At 42.3% G+C, this 15374-nt stretch overlaps 1 protein-coding gene across 1 annotated transcript in view; it reads right to left on the bottom strand.

The window, feature by feature from the left end:
- The window catches only part of LOC141765650 (UPF0606 protein KIAA1549), a 54234-nt gene that overhangs the window by 19587 nt on the left and 19273 nt on the right, over positions 1–15374 (bottom strand). Inside the window, exons 3-11 of the mRNA XM_074631769.1 lie at positions 12500–14635; positions 12265–12353; positions 10688–10847; positions 10455–10585; positions 8515–8707; positions 8350–8409; positions 8094–8239; positions 2641–2818; positions 464–648 (exon numbers count right to left, since the gene is read on the bottom strand). Coding sequence (XP_074487870.1) covers positions 464–648; positions 2641–2818; positions 8094–8239; positions 8350–8409; positions 8515–8707; positions 10455–10585; positions 10688–10847; positions 12265–12353; positions 12500–14635 — 3278 coding nt within the window. The remainder of the gene's footprint in view (positions 1–463; positions 649–2640; positions 2819–8093; positions 8240–8349; positions 8410–8514; positions 8708–10454; positions 10586–10687; positions 10848–12264; positions 12354–12499; positions 14636–15374) is intronic.

Here is a 15374-nt window from a genome sequence, read left to right as displayed (position 1 = left end):
AGAGCAGCTGAGGCCCATTACATCCACTAGCAGAATCAGGACTTCTAATCCAGCTCACATCCTCTAATAAATCTCTCTACTCATTAAAGTTTTATTAATCTTATCTAAAAGAAGAAATGATGAGGTCCAGATTCTGAGCAGTCCTACTATTCATGGCAATGACAGATACACCTCATTAATTAACCGTTCAGTTGAAATTAACAGTGGAATCGTCTTTCTAGCTTTCCACACCAGCTGCCTTGAACCTTTCTATGCAGAACACAGTAATGTTTGGAAAACTGGTTCATCCATTAACATAACTCAACCTAATGAAACACCTAAAATACATACATCAACAGTTTATGTGCAACCATGTTGCGATAATCACTGCCCATTTCAAATATGTCAACTGTAGAACTGAAAGGACTTTGAAACACTGACATAATGAAGCGGAACATGAAGTCAGACACCGATGGGACTCTACCTTCTGTCTCTGCTGGATGGCGGTCATGGCGTCCGGCTGGAACTCCAGCTTGTCTGTCCGACACAGTTTCCAGTACAGGATGGAGATGATGACGATGACCACGAGGAGGGGAATCACGACCCCAATGACGATCCACGTGTTGGTGTTCTCAGCGTCGGAGGGTGAGGACGCCACCTTCTCTACAGCTATATGCAGAGAGGTGGAAAGAGTGACAGAGAGGTTTGAGCTTTAAGTTTGAGCTTCAGACACAAATATGCACCATATTGAATAATTTCTATTGTGTATGTGGTTCAATATTTCAAGCATATCCTTTTGTTCCCTGTATTCAAACACCTTGAGAATGCTAAGCTAAACATGCAGTAGCGTTGGCGAGCTGGCTCTTGTCTCACTGCTGTAATCTTTAATGCAGACCTTCATTAGTTTTAATTAATACTCATTTCATCCCCTGGGAAAGTACCGTAAGAGAACACAGTCAGCACAGACACACAACTCCCTTGAGAGGCGCTCATTAGGCCTTCATCCCTTGTTTAGATTCTTAATAAGGAAGACAGTCTTTTGGTTTGGCGTGTACAAAGGGAGGTAATTAGCTCAAATGTTACTATAAACATACAAAAGAACACATGGAGCCAGCAGTTCGCTTGTATTCTTTTTTTAAATTTCTTATTAGGAGCCTGTGAACAATTGTGTCCTTTCTCTTTGGAGAGCGCGTCTCCGCACGCTCCTCATGTGAATAGAAAGGCAGACGCGAGCGCTTGTCAGCATGGAAACGGCCTCTGTGCTCTACTGTATCTTGTTGGTACAACTGTATTTTATTAAAATATATCTTGTTTATAGGCTACATATCTACAGACTATCAGACTAGGCACGCAAATTGCATTATTATCATATTGTTGGAGATGTGTCGTGTTTTTGTTCCGTTGCTTTGCACGGAGGTGACACCTGTCCGTCCGCCCGCCTATTCTCTCTCATCCCCAGCTTTCTGCAGCTATGTGCCCCTCTGTCTGGCAAAGGCTGCAGTGGCGGCGGAGCGCGCGGAGGTCTCTGGGGACCGCCAGTACGATAACTTTTTATTTTGATGTTAATAAAATGTACCCGTATTCACGAATATGTAGGATATTACTACTGACATTCCTGTGATATTACCTCACAAGGTCTGCTGTATTAGCCGTGTGTTTATTACGTATTTATTTCCTTATAGAGCGGGGAAGTGAGATCCAATCACAAGTGACCACTCAAGACACATGTGGAGACGCATTCTAATGCCAGGTGTAAACAGACGTACTTAAAGCTGCCCACTTGTGATCCGATCACTGAGGACGCATGTTCATACCAGGTCTGAACAGGGCCTTATTAGAAAAAAACGATGTTGACAGACACAGATAATTTGCAGTAGAAAAAAAGTAATAAATCACAATATATCACAATATATCTTATCGCAATACTCAGCATATCGCAAAAGGTTTAAAATCGCAATAAGATCGTATCGTTATTAAGTATTGTGATCATGGGGCCTCTGGTGATTCCCACCCCTACTGCACTGTGCAATTCACATAAGAAAAAGCAAAACGATTCCTAAGGTATAGTGTATTTCAAGTCATATATCAACAAAACAACAATATCTCTTCTTTTTTGTCTACATCCACATGTAAAAACTAGGGCTGATTTTGAAAAAATATCTAATTGCGATTAGTTTGGCTGATATTGTAATTGTGATATGATTTGTGATATTAGAGGGAATGATCATTTTTACATTATTATTCTCATTTTCATTGAAAAACATATTACAAATATTATGGTTTGATTTATGCAGGGATCTGGACCAAGTCTGTAGAATATGATGTGTAGGCCAGAACGTCTCTGCAGCACCACAATATTTAGTTCAAAATGGTATTTTGACACACATTTTGCCTCTAACAAATATTGCGCTTCTTGCGATTCAAAAATTGCAGTAGGGCATATTGCGATTTCGATAACATTTCGGTGAATTTTGCAGCCCTAATTTCAACTCCATACCAGCTCCATACCACCAAAATGGCAGTGACTCAATGTCCTGCTCTGGGACAATTTGGCAACATGGATGCTTGCAGACATGGGAGCTTGATTTTAGTTTGTCCATGACAAAGGCCATCTTGTTTATCACTACATCGTCAGTTATCTACTATGCAAGAGGTACTCACGCTGTGCCAAAACGCCCTGGACGCGATATCCCAAGACGATGGCAGCCCTTTGGACGTCCAGGCTGTTGAGCAGGTCGGCTGTTTCAACTGCAGGCATCCTCTGACCACTGGGACCCTCCACAAAATACACTATCTCCAAGGGATGGTCCGCACCCACCAGCCGGCTCGCACTTACAACCTGGGAGGGGGATAAAAGGAGAAAAGTACAGTGTGTCATTCATCCAAACATTGTTTCTTTTTCAGATAAAGTGAGAGTCAAAGGGATGTACAAATGCCTATCAACACATGGACATTTACAAAATAACAGATTTTTGAACAAATATCCAATCCCAATAAGATGTAAGGCAACCCTTTGTCATCAGAGCAACTTTAATCCATCTCTGAATACTGTTGTCCAAGTCCTGAGTTGTTTGTGTTGAGCTACTGGAGTATGACTATTTCTTTAAGTAATAAAAGTGAATCTGTTTCCCATAAAAGTTCAGGAGGCTTGATCTGACATTGGTGAGGTCATGGGAGACTTTGACGGCATCCTGGACTTCAAGAAAACTCTTCAGTTTGTTTAGTCATGTGTTTGGGGGGCATTAGTGTGGAGTCATGAGGAAAAAAACCTTGTTCGACAGGACACAATGGGCCTCATGCAGGAAGCGATGTAAGAACACATTTTCTCTATTTTTTGTTCGCATCCACAATTTGTTCTTATTTTGGTAGTCCCCATTGATTTCTGGGATTCATCAATGTTTTCTTATTTTTGCTCTTCTCTAAGGTAAGAGAACATTTCATGAGTAGTTGAGAGCACTCTTACCAAGATAAGACAAATATATCTTGTTTTCACAGTCCACAAATTGTTTGTCCAACGTATAATATATAATATAATCAAATTTAGATTTTAGTGTAATTATAATGATTGGATTATTAAAGAAATACTATTGGCCCATTGATCCCAATTAAGACTATAAAAACCCTTGGATGATATTACATGCATTCAGCTTCTGAATGGCTTACAAACTGCTCTTTGATGCTTTTTGATTTTCCTGCAACGCCAGTACTGCCGCTCTGGGAAATCACGTTTACTTTTGTTTAAGTTCATCTAACAGTACCTCTATTTCATTACTGCTGATGTTCTTCTTATTCTTATGGCCTTTTTTTGGTGACATCTCTCCAATTCTTGGGCATGTGCCAGAATATTTGCACACGGCTTAACACCTACCCTTATATAGAGTTAGGAGGCGTTACCTATACTAATAATAAACAATCGGCCACACGCCTCCAATTTATGATCAAGTGGGATTCGTCATTCAGCACACCTGATTTGGACGGTTAAGAACATTTGGTGCATCCGAATTGACTTTGGAGAAAAATTTAAGAGAATGATGCTGCATGAGGTCCATTGTCTTGAATGTGGAAAGGATGCCAGGGCCCTATATACTGTACCTGGTGGCTGTCATACTGTTACACAGAGCAATCACCAGGCCTACTGACTACGACAAGATGGCTGCCGGTACTGACCACCAATCTTTTAAACAGTTGGGCAGACATCATGGCATCTTGTGTCTTTTTCCAAACATAAACATATCCAGATGTAGGAAAAAGGCTGAAGGACACTCAATAAACCTCATTACTTATTCACATTGCTCCGGGCCACAGGCTCAGTTTTGTGGTTTATAGCAAACATCTTTTGATGGTCTTTGTTGTTACTTGTTTCTAACTTTGAGAACCCACACACAGCGAGGTGCAGACTAGTGTGAGCTTCAATTCAAGTCTATCAAAATTAACATGTGTTTTAATGCAATCTGTTTTAATTTTGATGTTCCCATTTGTTGTCATAATTTGTAAATATTTCCCCAGTGCAACATTTGTGGCTTGTAGACAGTGCTCAAGCAACTGGAAAAGAAGTGCTTTCAAAAAAACGATCACGGGGTCCGTGGAAGATGAGGCGCTTCACTCTCGACATTAAAAATGGAATGTCTGATGAAGGCCCTAATGAGTGAAGTGTCCCATTTTCAATAATAAAGATGACTTTTTAATGTGGGGTGTGGTGTCTCATTTTCTATGGCACCCTGTAATATTAATCATTTTTGGAGTTTTTATGACTGCACAAACCGAAGTTCAGGCACCAACTATTTGGCCACCTTGGCTACCCCATGCTGTATTGAAACTTGTTATACAAGTGAAACTATATATTCAAAGATTCTCACTCTGATCTGTCACTTATTTTGAAATAGTAGTGGCCATTCTCATTCACTTAAAGGTACAGTGTGTAGGATTTGGTGGCATCTAGTGGCGTGGTTGCAGATTGCAACCAACTGAGTACCCCCTCCGCTCACTCCTCCCTTTCAAAGGCTGTGGTAACGTGGGCTGCCGAGTGCAAAACCGTGGTAACGCCGTTTGCCTCGCTCAGAGGCCACTTTTAACATAATAACACTACTTTAGGAGCAACGGAAGTCACACGGCAGCTGGCAGTACCACAATTTTGTATTCTGCAGCTCACGTTACTGCAGTATCACAAGCGTGTCGGAGAACTACGGTGGCCTTCAGATAACGTAAAAACACGAAAGGCCAAAGCCTGTGTTTGGGCTGTGCTTCCCAGAAACATGGCGGAGCAACATGGCAGATGCCGTGAAGAGGACCCGCTCCCTATGTAGATATAAATGGCTCATTCTAAGCAAACGAAAACACAACAATTCTTAGTTTCAGCCGATTATACACTAATGAAAACATAGTTATTAATATTATATTCCATTTCTGCTGATAGATCCCCGAAATTTTACACACTGTTCCTTTAATGTCTTCAGGCACAGATATAACATGTCAAATATTTTATTTTGTATTATATGTACACCTCTTTAACTTAACCTGTCTGTGTAGCTGTACTTGTAATTGCTGCAAGGCCTTTTACATGAGGTGTATTCATTATTTTGTCTATTATTTTTATGTACAAACGTCTGCATGCACTGACAAACACACGCACGCACACACACATATATATAAATAGCACCCTCATGATATATCAGCTGACGTTCTGTATCTCCATTAGAGTATTCATTGTTTAAATATTTCTCCATGTTCTCTAATATGCCTGTGTGTGTGAGTGTGTGTGTGTGTGTGTGTGTGTGTGTGTGTGTGTGTGTGTGTGTGTGTGTGTGTGTGTGTGTTCAGTCTCCCTCTGGGTGCCCCGAGGTGCAGCACAGTCTGCTGTCTGCATTACTGGAAAGAGTAAAGCGCAGGTCATGCCTGGGCTGACACAGAAAAACGGCTGGGCAGGCTCTCTCATCCAGGGTCTAATCCAGTCCATGCATGGTTATTAGAGTGGAAAGACGGCAGCGTGAATGTGTGTGTTATTGCACGACCCCGATTCAACCTCCTCTTTTATCTGTCTAGGCGGACTCATAAAGGTATTCTCATAGGTGACAACACCAAGCCGATTCTGTCGGATTCTGTCTGGGGCATCTGTTTGAGATATACTGTATGTCTGTGTGTGTGTGTGTGTGTGTGTGTGTGTGTGTGTGTGTGTGTGTGTGTGTGTGTGTGTGTGTGTGTGTTTGTGTGTGCAAGAGAGCGAGACAAAGGATTCTTCTGAAGTTCAGACGCTCAGTCTGAGTCACCTCACTCTCATTATATCCAACAGACACTCAAAGATGAGTGTCTTTGAAATGTAAAAAAAGGCCGGAAAGAACACATAATAAGGCTCCTGTGTGTAACATATTCATATTTATGACTGGGAAAAATATCATTTTGAAAGATAGAAAGGATGCCAATGCCTAAAATTAGAGATCTAATCTTAGCACAGAGACAGGTACTAAAGTTTCACCACCAACATGGTCCTGCGTTTCCCCTAAATTGCTGTGGGTTTTATGGAGACAACGATGCAGAAGGCAGAAAGGTCAGACAGAGAGAGGCTGCTACTCAGCCAACATGATACTTATCACGCTGACAGCCCCCCTGTTTAAAGACCACCACATGTGCTCAGACTTCATGAGATCAGCTCACATATGCATCTCTCGTCTCCCATAACAAGTCTCTTTATCGGAGCGTTTGGCTCTCCTTGCTCCTCTGATTTCGGAATCTTTTATCCACCCCTGTCTTTGTATCTCTCCCTCCATAATGTCTACACTCTCAACAACACTCTTAATCATCCCGACTGCAGGATACAGACGGAGAAAGAGAAACAATTAATAATTGATCTGCTCTTAGCAGCTCTGTGGCTCACAGGAGCCATCAAGTAACGGGACCGGAGAAATGAGGAAGAGGAGAAAGAGCAAGGACTCATGAGGTTGTGGTCTTTGAGTGGCTTGCCCCTGGGCTGAATGGGGGATGCTGTTGCCATGGAGACAGAGCCCTATCCTGTCCCCTTAGAGATGAGCTCGAGCAGGTGCGGGGCGAACCCACAAAAGCAAGTGCCTGATTAGTAAAGCAGTAAGGCTTTCAGTGGTTACAAACACTGCAGCGCTCACATAATGAGCCCTCAGTACTCAAGGCAAGGTAGTTAGAGAGAGCTTGCATCAGGGAATAATTATATAAATGGCACAAGGAAGGAAGCTTTTTCAAGATTTAGCGAGTAATCCATTAACAAACTCCCTGTTAAAGAGTTTTGAAAGTTTTGTTGTGTAATGAACAAAATATCAAACTAGTAATTCTATTGTATACTTTATACTTGTTGAGTTTTACAATTTTGATTTAATTTAAAACAAGTAAAAAAGAGTCTGCCTGTAAGGGGAGACTTTTTTACTTATGTCTAATTTAGTTCCCCTCGATTTGAGACAGTTTAAAACAGACAATATGTTGAAATATAGAAGATAACAATATCACTTGATTTAAGGCAACTAGGCCTGCCACATAGTTAATCGCGATTAATCACACATTTTTTAATCTGTTTTTTATCATGGGAGTGGGCAAATATGCTTGCTTTATGCAAATGTATGTATATATTTACTATTGGAAATCAATTAGCAACACAAAACCATGATAAATATTGTCCAGAAACCCTCACAGGTACTGCATTTAGCATAAACAAATATGCTCAAATCATAACATGGCAAACTGTCAGTGTGTCAGTGTGCTGACTTGACTATGACTTGTCCAAAACTGCATGTGATTATCATAAAGTGGGCATGTCTGTAAAGGGGAGACTCGTGGGTACCCATAGAACCCATTTACATCTACATATCTTGAGGTCAGAGGTCAAGGGACCCCTTTGAAAATGGCCAGTTTTTCTTCGTCAAAGTTTAGTTAGTTAGTTGAATTTGCCCCCTTTGCCACAAGTTAGTATGACATGGTTGGTTCCACTGGATTCCTAAGGTTTTCTAGTTTCATATGATGCCAGTTTCTTCACTCCACAGTAATTCAATTTCTGCTGAGCTTCATATATTTTGCACTGCATGTATTATCATTTCCCAAGGCTATGCAGCTGTGAATACAACCACTGAGTACAGTATTTAAATAAACATATACAGTACCTGAACAGTGCTGTTGCCTATAAGGGTGGATCTCTTGACACGTCGCATTAATCCCGTCGCCTCCCCGAGTAACATGGCCACCCGGCGCTCCATGTTGGCTTGGAAGGTCCTCTCACCCACTTTCTGGTCCAGCACACCCAGGAGCACTATGTACGCAGACAACAAGAAAAATCATTCACAGTATCAGCACAAAGGGTCTCAAATTTAAGTAGCTGTTAGCAGATTTTCACCATGCCAAGAACTGAAACCATGATACCTGTTCTAACCCAGGAGGAGCGAAGCAACTGGCTGGTGTTCAACTCTGGATAATGGAAAGCTGTTGGAAAAAAGTATAAAATGATGTTTAAGCAGAGTAAAGTTTAACCTGAGTTCATTGTTGGTGATCAGAAAACACATGGAGAGACAACCCTGTGGTACTCACGCTCAGCAATCTGCAGTACAGGAAAGCCCATGTAGTAGCTGAATTCCACCATTGTGAGCTTCATCAGAGCATTGCTGACCTCTGACCCCACCAGATAGCCCCTTGAACCGCGCACAGTGAAGGTCATGTCCACCGGCTGCCTCACTAGCCGTTGTTCCTGATATTTAGGAGCAGCCATGGTGATGTTTAAAATCTAAAACACAGTTAGACAGAGACATACCGTTCAGCGGACGGACGATTACACAACAGAACGTACAAAACATTTTCCAATCTGATGTCGTTGATGTAGTTTCTGGGAAAACTTGTTTGTCTCTGCAAGAGTTGCAATGAAGTTCCCAATCTGAAAATCATTGGCTTCAGGGATCGGAAAGTAGAACACAACATTGGGCAGCGTGGCCAGGGGCACAGTATGCTAGTCGCTTATAAAACATTTCCATGCTGCAAAAAAAAAAGATTTAATACTTACATTTATTCCAACTAAAAGACAATAATATAGGCATCAGTGTTATAGGATTACACAAAACTCTACTGAAGCAGACAGTAAACAGTAAGCTTCTTTAATACTCAGCAACTAGAGCATGAACTCCTTCAAGTATCCAAGTGGGGTCTTGTTCATGAGTGATGGTCAGATGGAAAATGAGGTGGAAAGGAGGATTTGTGTGGGCTGTCATTTTAAGGAAAGAAAGAGCTGAGATTAAAGGTGTCTCAAACCTTGCCCTTGGTCATAACATCAGCGTAGAGACCGAAAGACTAAGATTGTGGATACAGCTGGCAAAAATGAGCTTCCTTTGTGGGGTGTCTGTGCTCACAGGGTGCTCCGACAACCAAAAGAAGATTGTAGTAGATTAGCCTCTCTTTTGTGTTGGAAGGAGCTAACTGAGGTGCTCTGGGCATCTTATCAGGATGAGATCCAACAGTAAGAACTGGAGAACATGGATGACGTCTGGGCTACTATGCTGCTTACCATGCTGCCACCCAGACCTAATGAATTATGGAAAATGGATGGACAGATAGATTGAGCATGAATCTGAATTTTTTAAACCAAACTAGTAACTTTAGAGTTGTTCCAATATTAGTGTCGGAAATGCGTCCGATACTGCACAAAGTTCGGTATTGGGTATCGATGAGTATGTCAGTCTATGCACCAATTTGATACCATCATTTATTAACCCAGAAAAAAATCAACTTGTTTAACCGGAAATCAATTCTTCTTCGCTGCTCCAAAACAGTAGCCTTCACTGTGCTGTTGCCCTGGATGTATCATGGCTGCCACTGGCAACTACTGTCCACTATCCATACATGGTCAGTAGCAAACAGCTGTTAAATACTGCTATTACTACTACTGCTACTAATAACAATAATAACTATATATTTTTTTAAACAGGCTGTTATCGGAATCAGTATCGAGAAGGAAAAAATGGTATCGGAACATCTCTAGTAATTTATATTTTACAGCAGTGATCTTAATAAACTAGATTTCTCTGGCTCGCCAGGCCACTGGTTCTGCCAAGCTTCATTTCCTGGAATCCAAAAGTCTCAACAATTGTGATTAAACAGAACAGCCTCTGCTTGCAGGCAATATCCCAAACAAAGTCAGCCTGCGCTGCAGCAATCACAGTCATCCACTGGTGAAGTGACTGGAGGCGACTGGAGGTCAGCTCAGTCAGCAAATGAGCAACACATCTTACACAAATAGCATAAAGATCCAACTTTCTTTGTGTGACAAAAAACAAAACCTTTTCCTTTTTTCAGACAGACAGATGATATAATATGTTTAGTAGGCAGCCGAGGGCTATTATTCAGAAGGCTCAAGATTATCGCCACTGGGTCATTCAGCATTGAGGTGCAAGGCCAAAATGAAACACATCCTGATGAAAACATCTCAGCTTAAATGCAAGTGCGAGGCTACTCATGCTTCCCTGCCTTCTGGTCCCACTCACATGCACTGTGAAGTTGGTCGACTCCTTCGAGCGCCGACGCACTTCTGCAAAGGCCATGGTCAAACCTTTCTCAATGCTCTCGCTGAAGTTGCAGAACCGCACATCTATGTGACTGGGAACAAACTGCAGCACTGCACGAAGTGAAGACAAGGAGAGATTTAGATTGAGTTTAAAAAACTAAAAGGTTATCACAAACAATTAAAATCTTGACAGCTTGTTAAAAGGTCATTTACCTGTGTGGACTTGATATTTATGGTCTGGTGTTGTCCAGTTGGGAGACACAGACAGGAAGCGGCGCCCAGACCTTCGCAGAGCATTGATGACGGATATGGCTGTGTACACGACCGGACCAGACACCACCCGAAACACAAACTTTGGTGGGGGGTCCACAACCTTCAGAGACAAAGCAGGAATATATGACATAGACAAATAACTCATTAGACTCATTCATTCACAGTTAAACGACTTGTGTTAAATAAGCCGCTGGTGTTTTTGAGAGGTCATTGTGGTCTTGTCTTGTGGATCTTGATGTGACTACTCTTGTGGTTTATTACAGAACCACTGATAAAATGCTCAGGAAGTGGTCTGGCCTTCAAGGTTCATCTGCACCACTGCGTTCACTCACTCACGCACGCACGCACGCACGCACGCACGCACGCACGCACGCACGCACACACACACACACACACGCACACACACACACTGTGTTGCTAAACGTCGTATCTCCCCCCCAAATTAAATTGAAAAATACGTTTTTGCAAAAAAATCTCTGCGAATCGCCTTCCACCGGCTTCACACAGTTATAAGTAGTTTCCCAGTCTTCTAAATCTGCATAGCTTGTGACTTTGTTGCGACTCACAAATTTCCCCGTTGGCCGTAGCATAGCAAAGACGGTGACAGGTCAAACCTGCACTTGACCCACGTGTGTACAGTTTGACTGACATCAAACACAGCCCCGTGATGACAGCCTTCCCTGCTTTCTTCACAGCCATTGGACAAAAGCCAGATTTTGGAAAATGTCTGTCCGTCATATTTTGACGTTATCACCTTTAGAAAAAATGGGGTAAATATGATTTTGGGCTACTGTGGTTGTATATATGTAATTTACTGCTAGACCACCCCGATAATATACAGTAGGTGCGTGCGGGAGAGTAAACAGTCCGCAGTGAAAATGATGTTTTTGAAAGGCTAAATGCCAACAAATATGGACTGAAGCAGAATATTTCATTCGATAAAAATGTGTTGTGAATTTTGGAAATTATTACATCTATCTTTTTTCAATACATTTTGACTTTTTGTCTTTTTTTAGACTTTTGGACTCAGGCAATTACAGAGATGGACTGAGCGCCGCGTCGCGCGCTATGTGTGTGTGTTTGAGAGAGAGGCGGGAAGAGAAGGTGAAAGGTTATGAATGAAGCTTCGAACTATTCGGTGCAGCCCTACTATTACATACATATTTTCTTTTTATTACTTTCAGCTGAGCACGTTGTCTTGCTCATCTCCGTAGCATCGTCTGTTTTTCTTTTTGTCCCTGTCAAATATCTGTCCATTCTGTAAACCCAGAGACTCTATGTGTCTGAATGAACACCATTGCAATAGCCAATTTGTTTACTATTCCACCGTGAAAAAGATTCCCACATCAAAACATTGATTCTGCATCACATTATTAGAACCACTGATCTAATAGGATCTCTTTGAAATCAAAATGTGCTTCTGTTGCCATTGCACGTCCTTCTTAATTGCCAAACATCTTGCATGGTATCACCTTCAAATTAATAGAATATCTTAACCCTTGTTGAGATAAATTTACCTGCAGCTCCACAGACTTGTTGAATTCCCCTTTCAGTATGTCTCTCACTTGAGATTTGGCATATCCAACAGTGGCCCCGGAAGAAAAACCTTTAGAAGAAAGCATAAGCATGGTATCATGGTGTATTTAAAATTCAAAATACAGTTTTCTGTCACAATTTGCATACATTTCATACATGTGGATTACATAAAATTTTTATAATTTAACAAAAAGCATAATCAAATGTCAAACATACCAATTTTTACTAAATAAGCAGGCCTGTAAAGGCTGCAGAGGTACGGTCTTGATGTTGGTGCTGTAGCCGTGGTCCGTCCACTGGTGGTAGAGATGATGTTGACACTAGTTGAGGCTTCAGTGGTGGCAGTAGTTTTAGTTGTGGCTTGATGATAAGTAGTGGTGGCAGCTTTGGTTGTGGGTACAGCAGAGACGGTATTAGCTTCACTGCTAGTTGGGATCAAGGTCATTGTGGCTGGGATGTCAACTCCATCTTCAGTCACCCCCTGATCACCCAACACAGCTGGAGGGACCAAAGAGACGTTAGATGTGGGCTCAGTTGAAACTAAAGTGAGAGTTTGTTCAGTTGTGAAAGTAGAGTCTTGGGGAGTTAATTCTGTTGTACCAGCCGTAGTGTTGGCAGCAGGTTCAGTGGGAACAGGGGAGAAGGCTGTGGATGCAGTTAAGACAGGAGTGGTGTGTACGGTACTTGATGGGACTGACTCTGTGACAAACCAATGGACATCTGTCAGAGAGGAGGACGACATCGCGTCATCTGGCAGCAAAGGCGTGGCACTGGGTAGCATAGCTTCTGTTACCACAGTGCTGTCCAGGCCAAAAGTTAGAGTATGTGAAGACCAATCTGTGGTGGACACCTGACCACCCCAGATAGAAGAAGAGGGATCAAAAAAGTGTGTTGGGACTATGGAAGGATCCAGAAAAGGCTCAGAAGCACTGACCAGCTGAGGACTCTCCTCTGTGGTTACTACTGGGGTTGATTCGTCTTGAAGCTCAAACCCTGACATATCACTGGAGGACTCATCCTCAGTCAACTTAGTATCGTTGGTGAAGCTGCTTGTGGGCGTGAGGTCTGTAGCACTGATGGACACCATGGTCACGTTCCCTCTGTGTTCAGCTCCAGTGTCGGAACTGTTGTTCTCCTTGGTCAACTGAGTGGTGTAATACTCCAAGCTGTTCATGTCCGGTAAGAGAACATCTGTCGGTTGGATTGTGAAAGTATCGGGCCAATCTATGTCTGATGCGTCGGGTATATCACTGTTAGCTGTGGGAGTAGGGTCCAGTGTATAGTGAACTGTGGAGGACAAAGCTGCTGTCGTGAAGCTGGGAGAAGGTGAGACCTGAAGAGGATGCAAGGACGAAGGGGATATGCCAACTCTGGAAGGGAAGGATGTGTCATAGGTTTCGGTGTAGTCCTCCATATCGTACGAGTCAGAGGGCACCTTGGTGACCATAGAATAGTCCTCTCCGTCTGCATTTAAGAAGGACATTGTCTCCAAGTAGTCCCCAGACCCCCAGTCCAATTCCATGGTGTTGGTGGGGTAGAAGTCCTCTGGAGAGACCTCGGTGGGTTCAGATGAAGGTGATGTAAGGTCGGGGGCGATGAAAGGCACATTGTAGCCAGGGGCCAGAATCTCATCTGGGTTGGGTAGCATGTTTATGTCACGTGCTGGTTTGTTCTCCTCCAAGGGGGCACTGCTGGGGCTCAGCTGGTTCACATCCTGGATTTTACTATACGATTCATCTGCCATGGGGTCAGTGAAAGCCAGTTTAGGGGGCTCAAGAGGCCGAGTAGGAAATGAGGTCATGATTGCCACAGTTTGCTCTGATGCACCATCCTGCTGCTTGTCGAAAGTTTTCTGCTCAGAATGAAGACCTAGCTGAGGTGTTGTTGACCCTGTAAAAGCAGAGGGGCTTAATGATGTTACGGATATATTTGACTGAGATCTTGTAGGAGTTGGAGAGAGAGAGGAAGATTGCTTGGCAGACTTTGTCCTGGCCAGCTTCCAGTCCACGAAGAGTTTAGCTGGTACCTCTAATTGTGGACTAGACCCCAATACAGGTTCGGAGGGGCTTAATGGTGGAGTGGAAAGAGGATGTGGCCCTTCTGCGAGGAGGTCACTTGCTGTGAAGGATTTGGAGTTTTCCGAAGCAACACGTCCCCACTGAAAACGCGTGATACCGGCAGTCCTAACTTCACGGTTTGGTTCAGAAATGGATGGCAGGACACCGCGTGAGTCCGGGCTCTCAAAGGCAGTATAATATGAGGCTGGTAAGGCTGATGGTTTGAACCCTGTCGAACTTGGAACATGTCCGGGAAATCCCATGGGGTGGTGTGTGGAGACCAACGGAGACTCATCTGCAGAGGAGCAAAGAGAATGCTGCAGTTTAGTATTGAATGAAAGAAAGATTCATGACTGACTTCAAACAAAGTCAATTACAGGGATGAGGGCTAGACTCACTGTGATTAAAATGCTGCTTCTATTAATCATTCACACACTCAAATGGATTTCTTTTAATCACCTATATGGGGACCACAACTTGATTATTACTGAAAGTGAGTTTAAATATCTCTTTTCTTCACAATATCTGCATGTAAATGATTAAGAAAAGTAGTTGCTTTTACACACATGAATACCTGTCAATGTGTTATCTGATATTCAATCAATTAATCGATTAATTGTCAACTATTCAATTAATCGCCAACTATTTTGATAATTGATTAATTGGTTTGAATATTTTTTAAGAAGAAAACTCCAAATTCTTTGATTCCAGCTTCTTTAATGTGAATATTTCCTGGTTTTGTTACTCCACTATGACATTAAACTGAATATCTTTGAGTTGTGGACAAAACAAGCCAACTGAGGACGTCACCATGCGCTTAGGGAAACACTGATTGACATTTTTCACCATTTGCAGACATTTTATAGACCAAACAACTAATCGATTAATCAATAAATCAATATACAATAAAAATAATCAACAGATTAATGACAATGAAAATAATCGTTAGTTGCAGTCCTACTGTAATATCATCACTTTTAGCAAAAATAGTGTGCCCAAATTGTTCAACAGAAAGGCAGGATGAGACTAAACAT

Source organism: Sebastes fasciatus, chromosome 4, assembly GCF_043250625.1.
Source record: "Sebastes fasciatus isolate fSebFas1 chromosome 4, fSebFas1.pri, whole genome shotgun sequence".
Taxonomy (NCBI): Eukaryota; Metazoa; Chordata; class Actinopteri; order Perciformes; family Sebastidae; genus Sebastes; species Sebastes fasciatus.
This window is presented reverse-complemented; position numbering and strand designations above follow the sequence as displayed.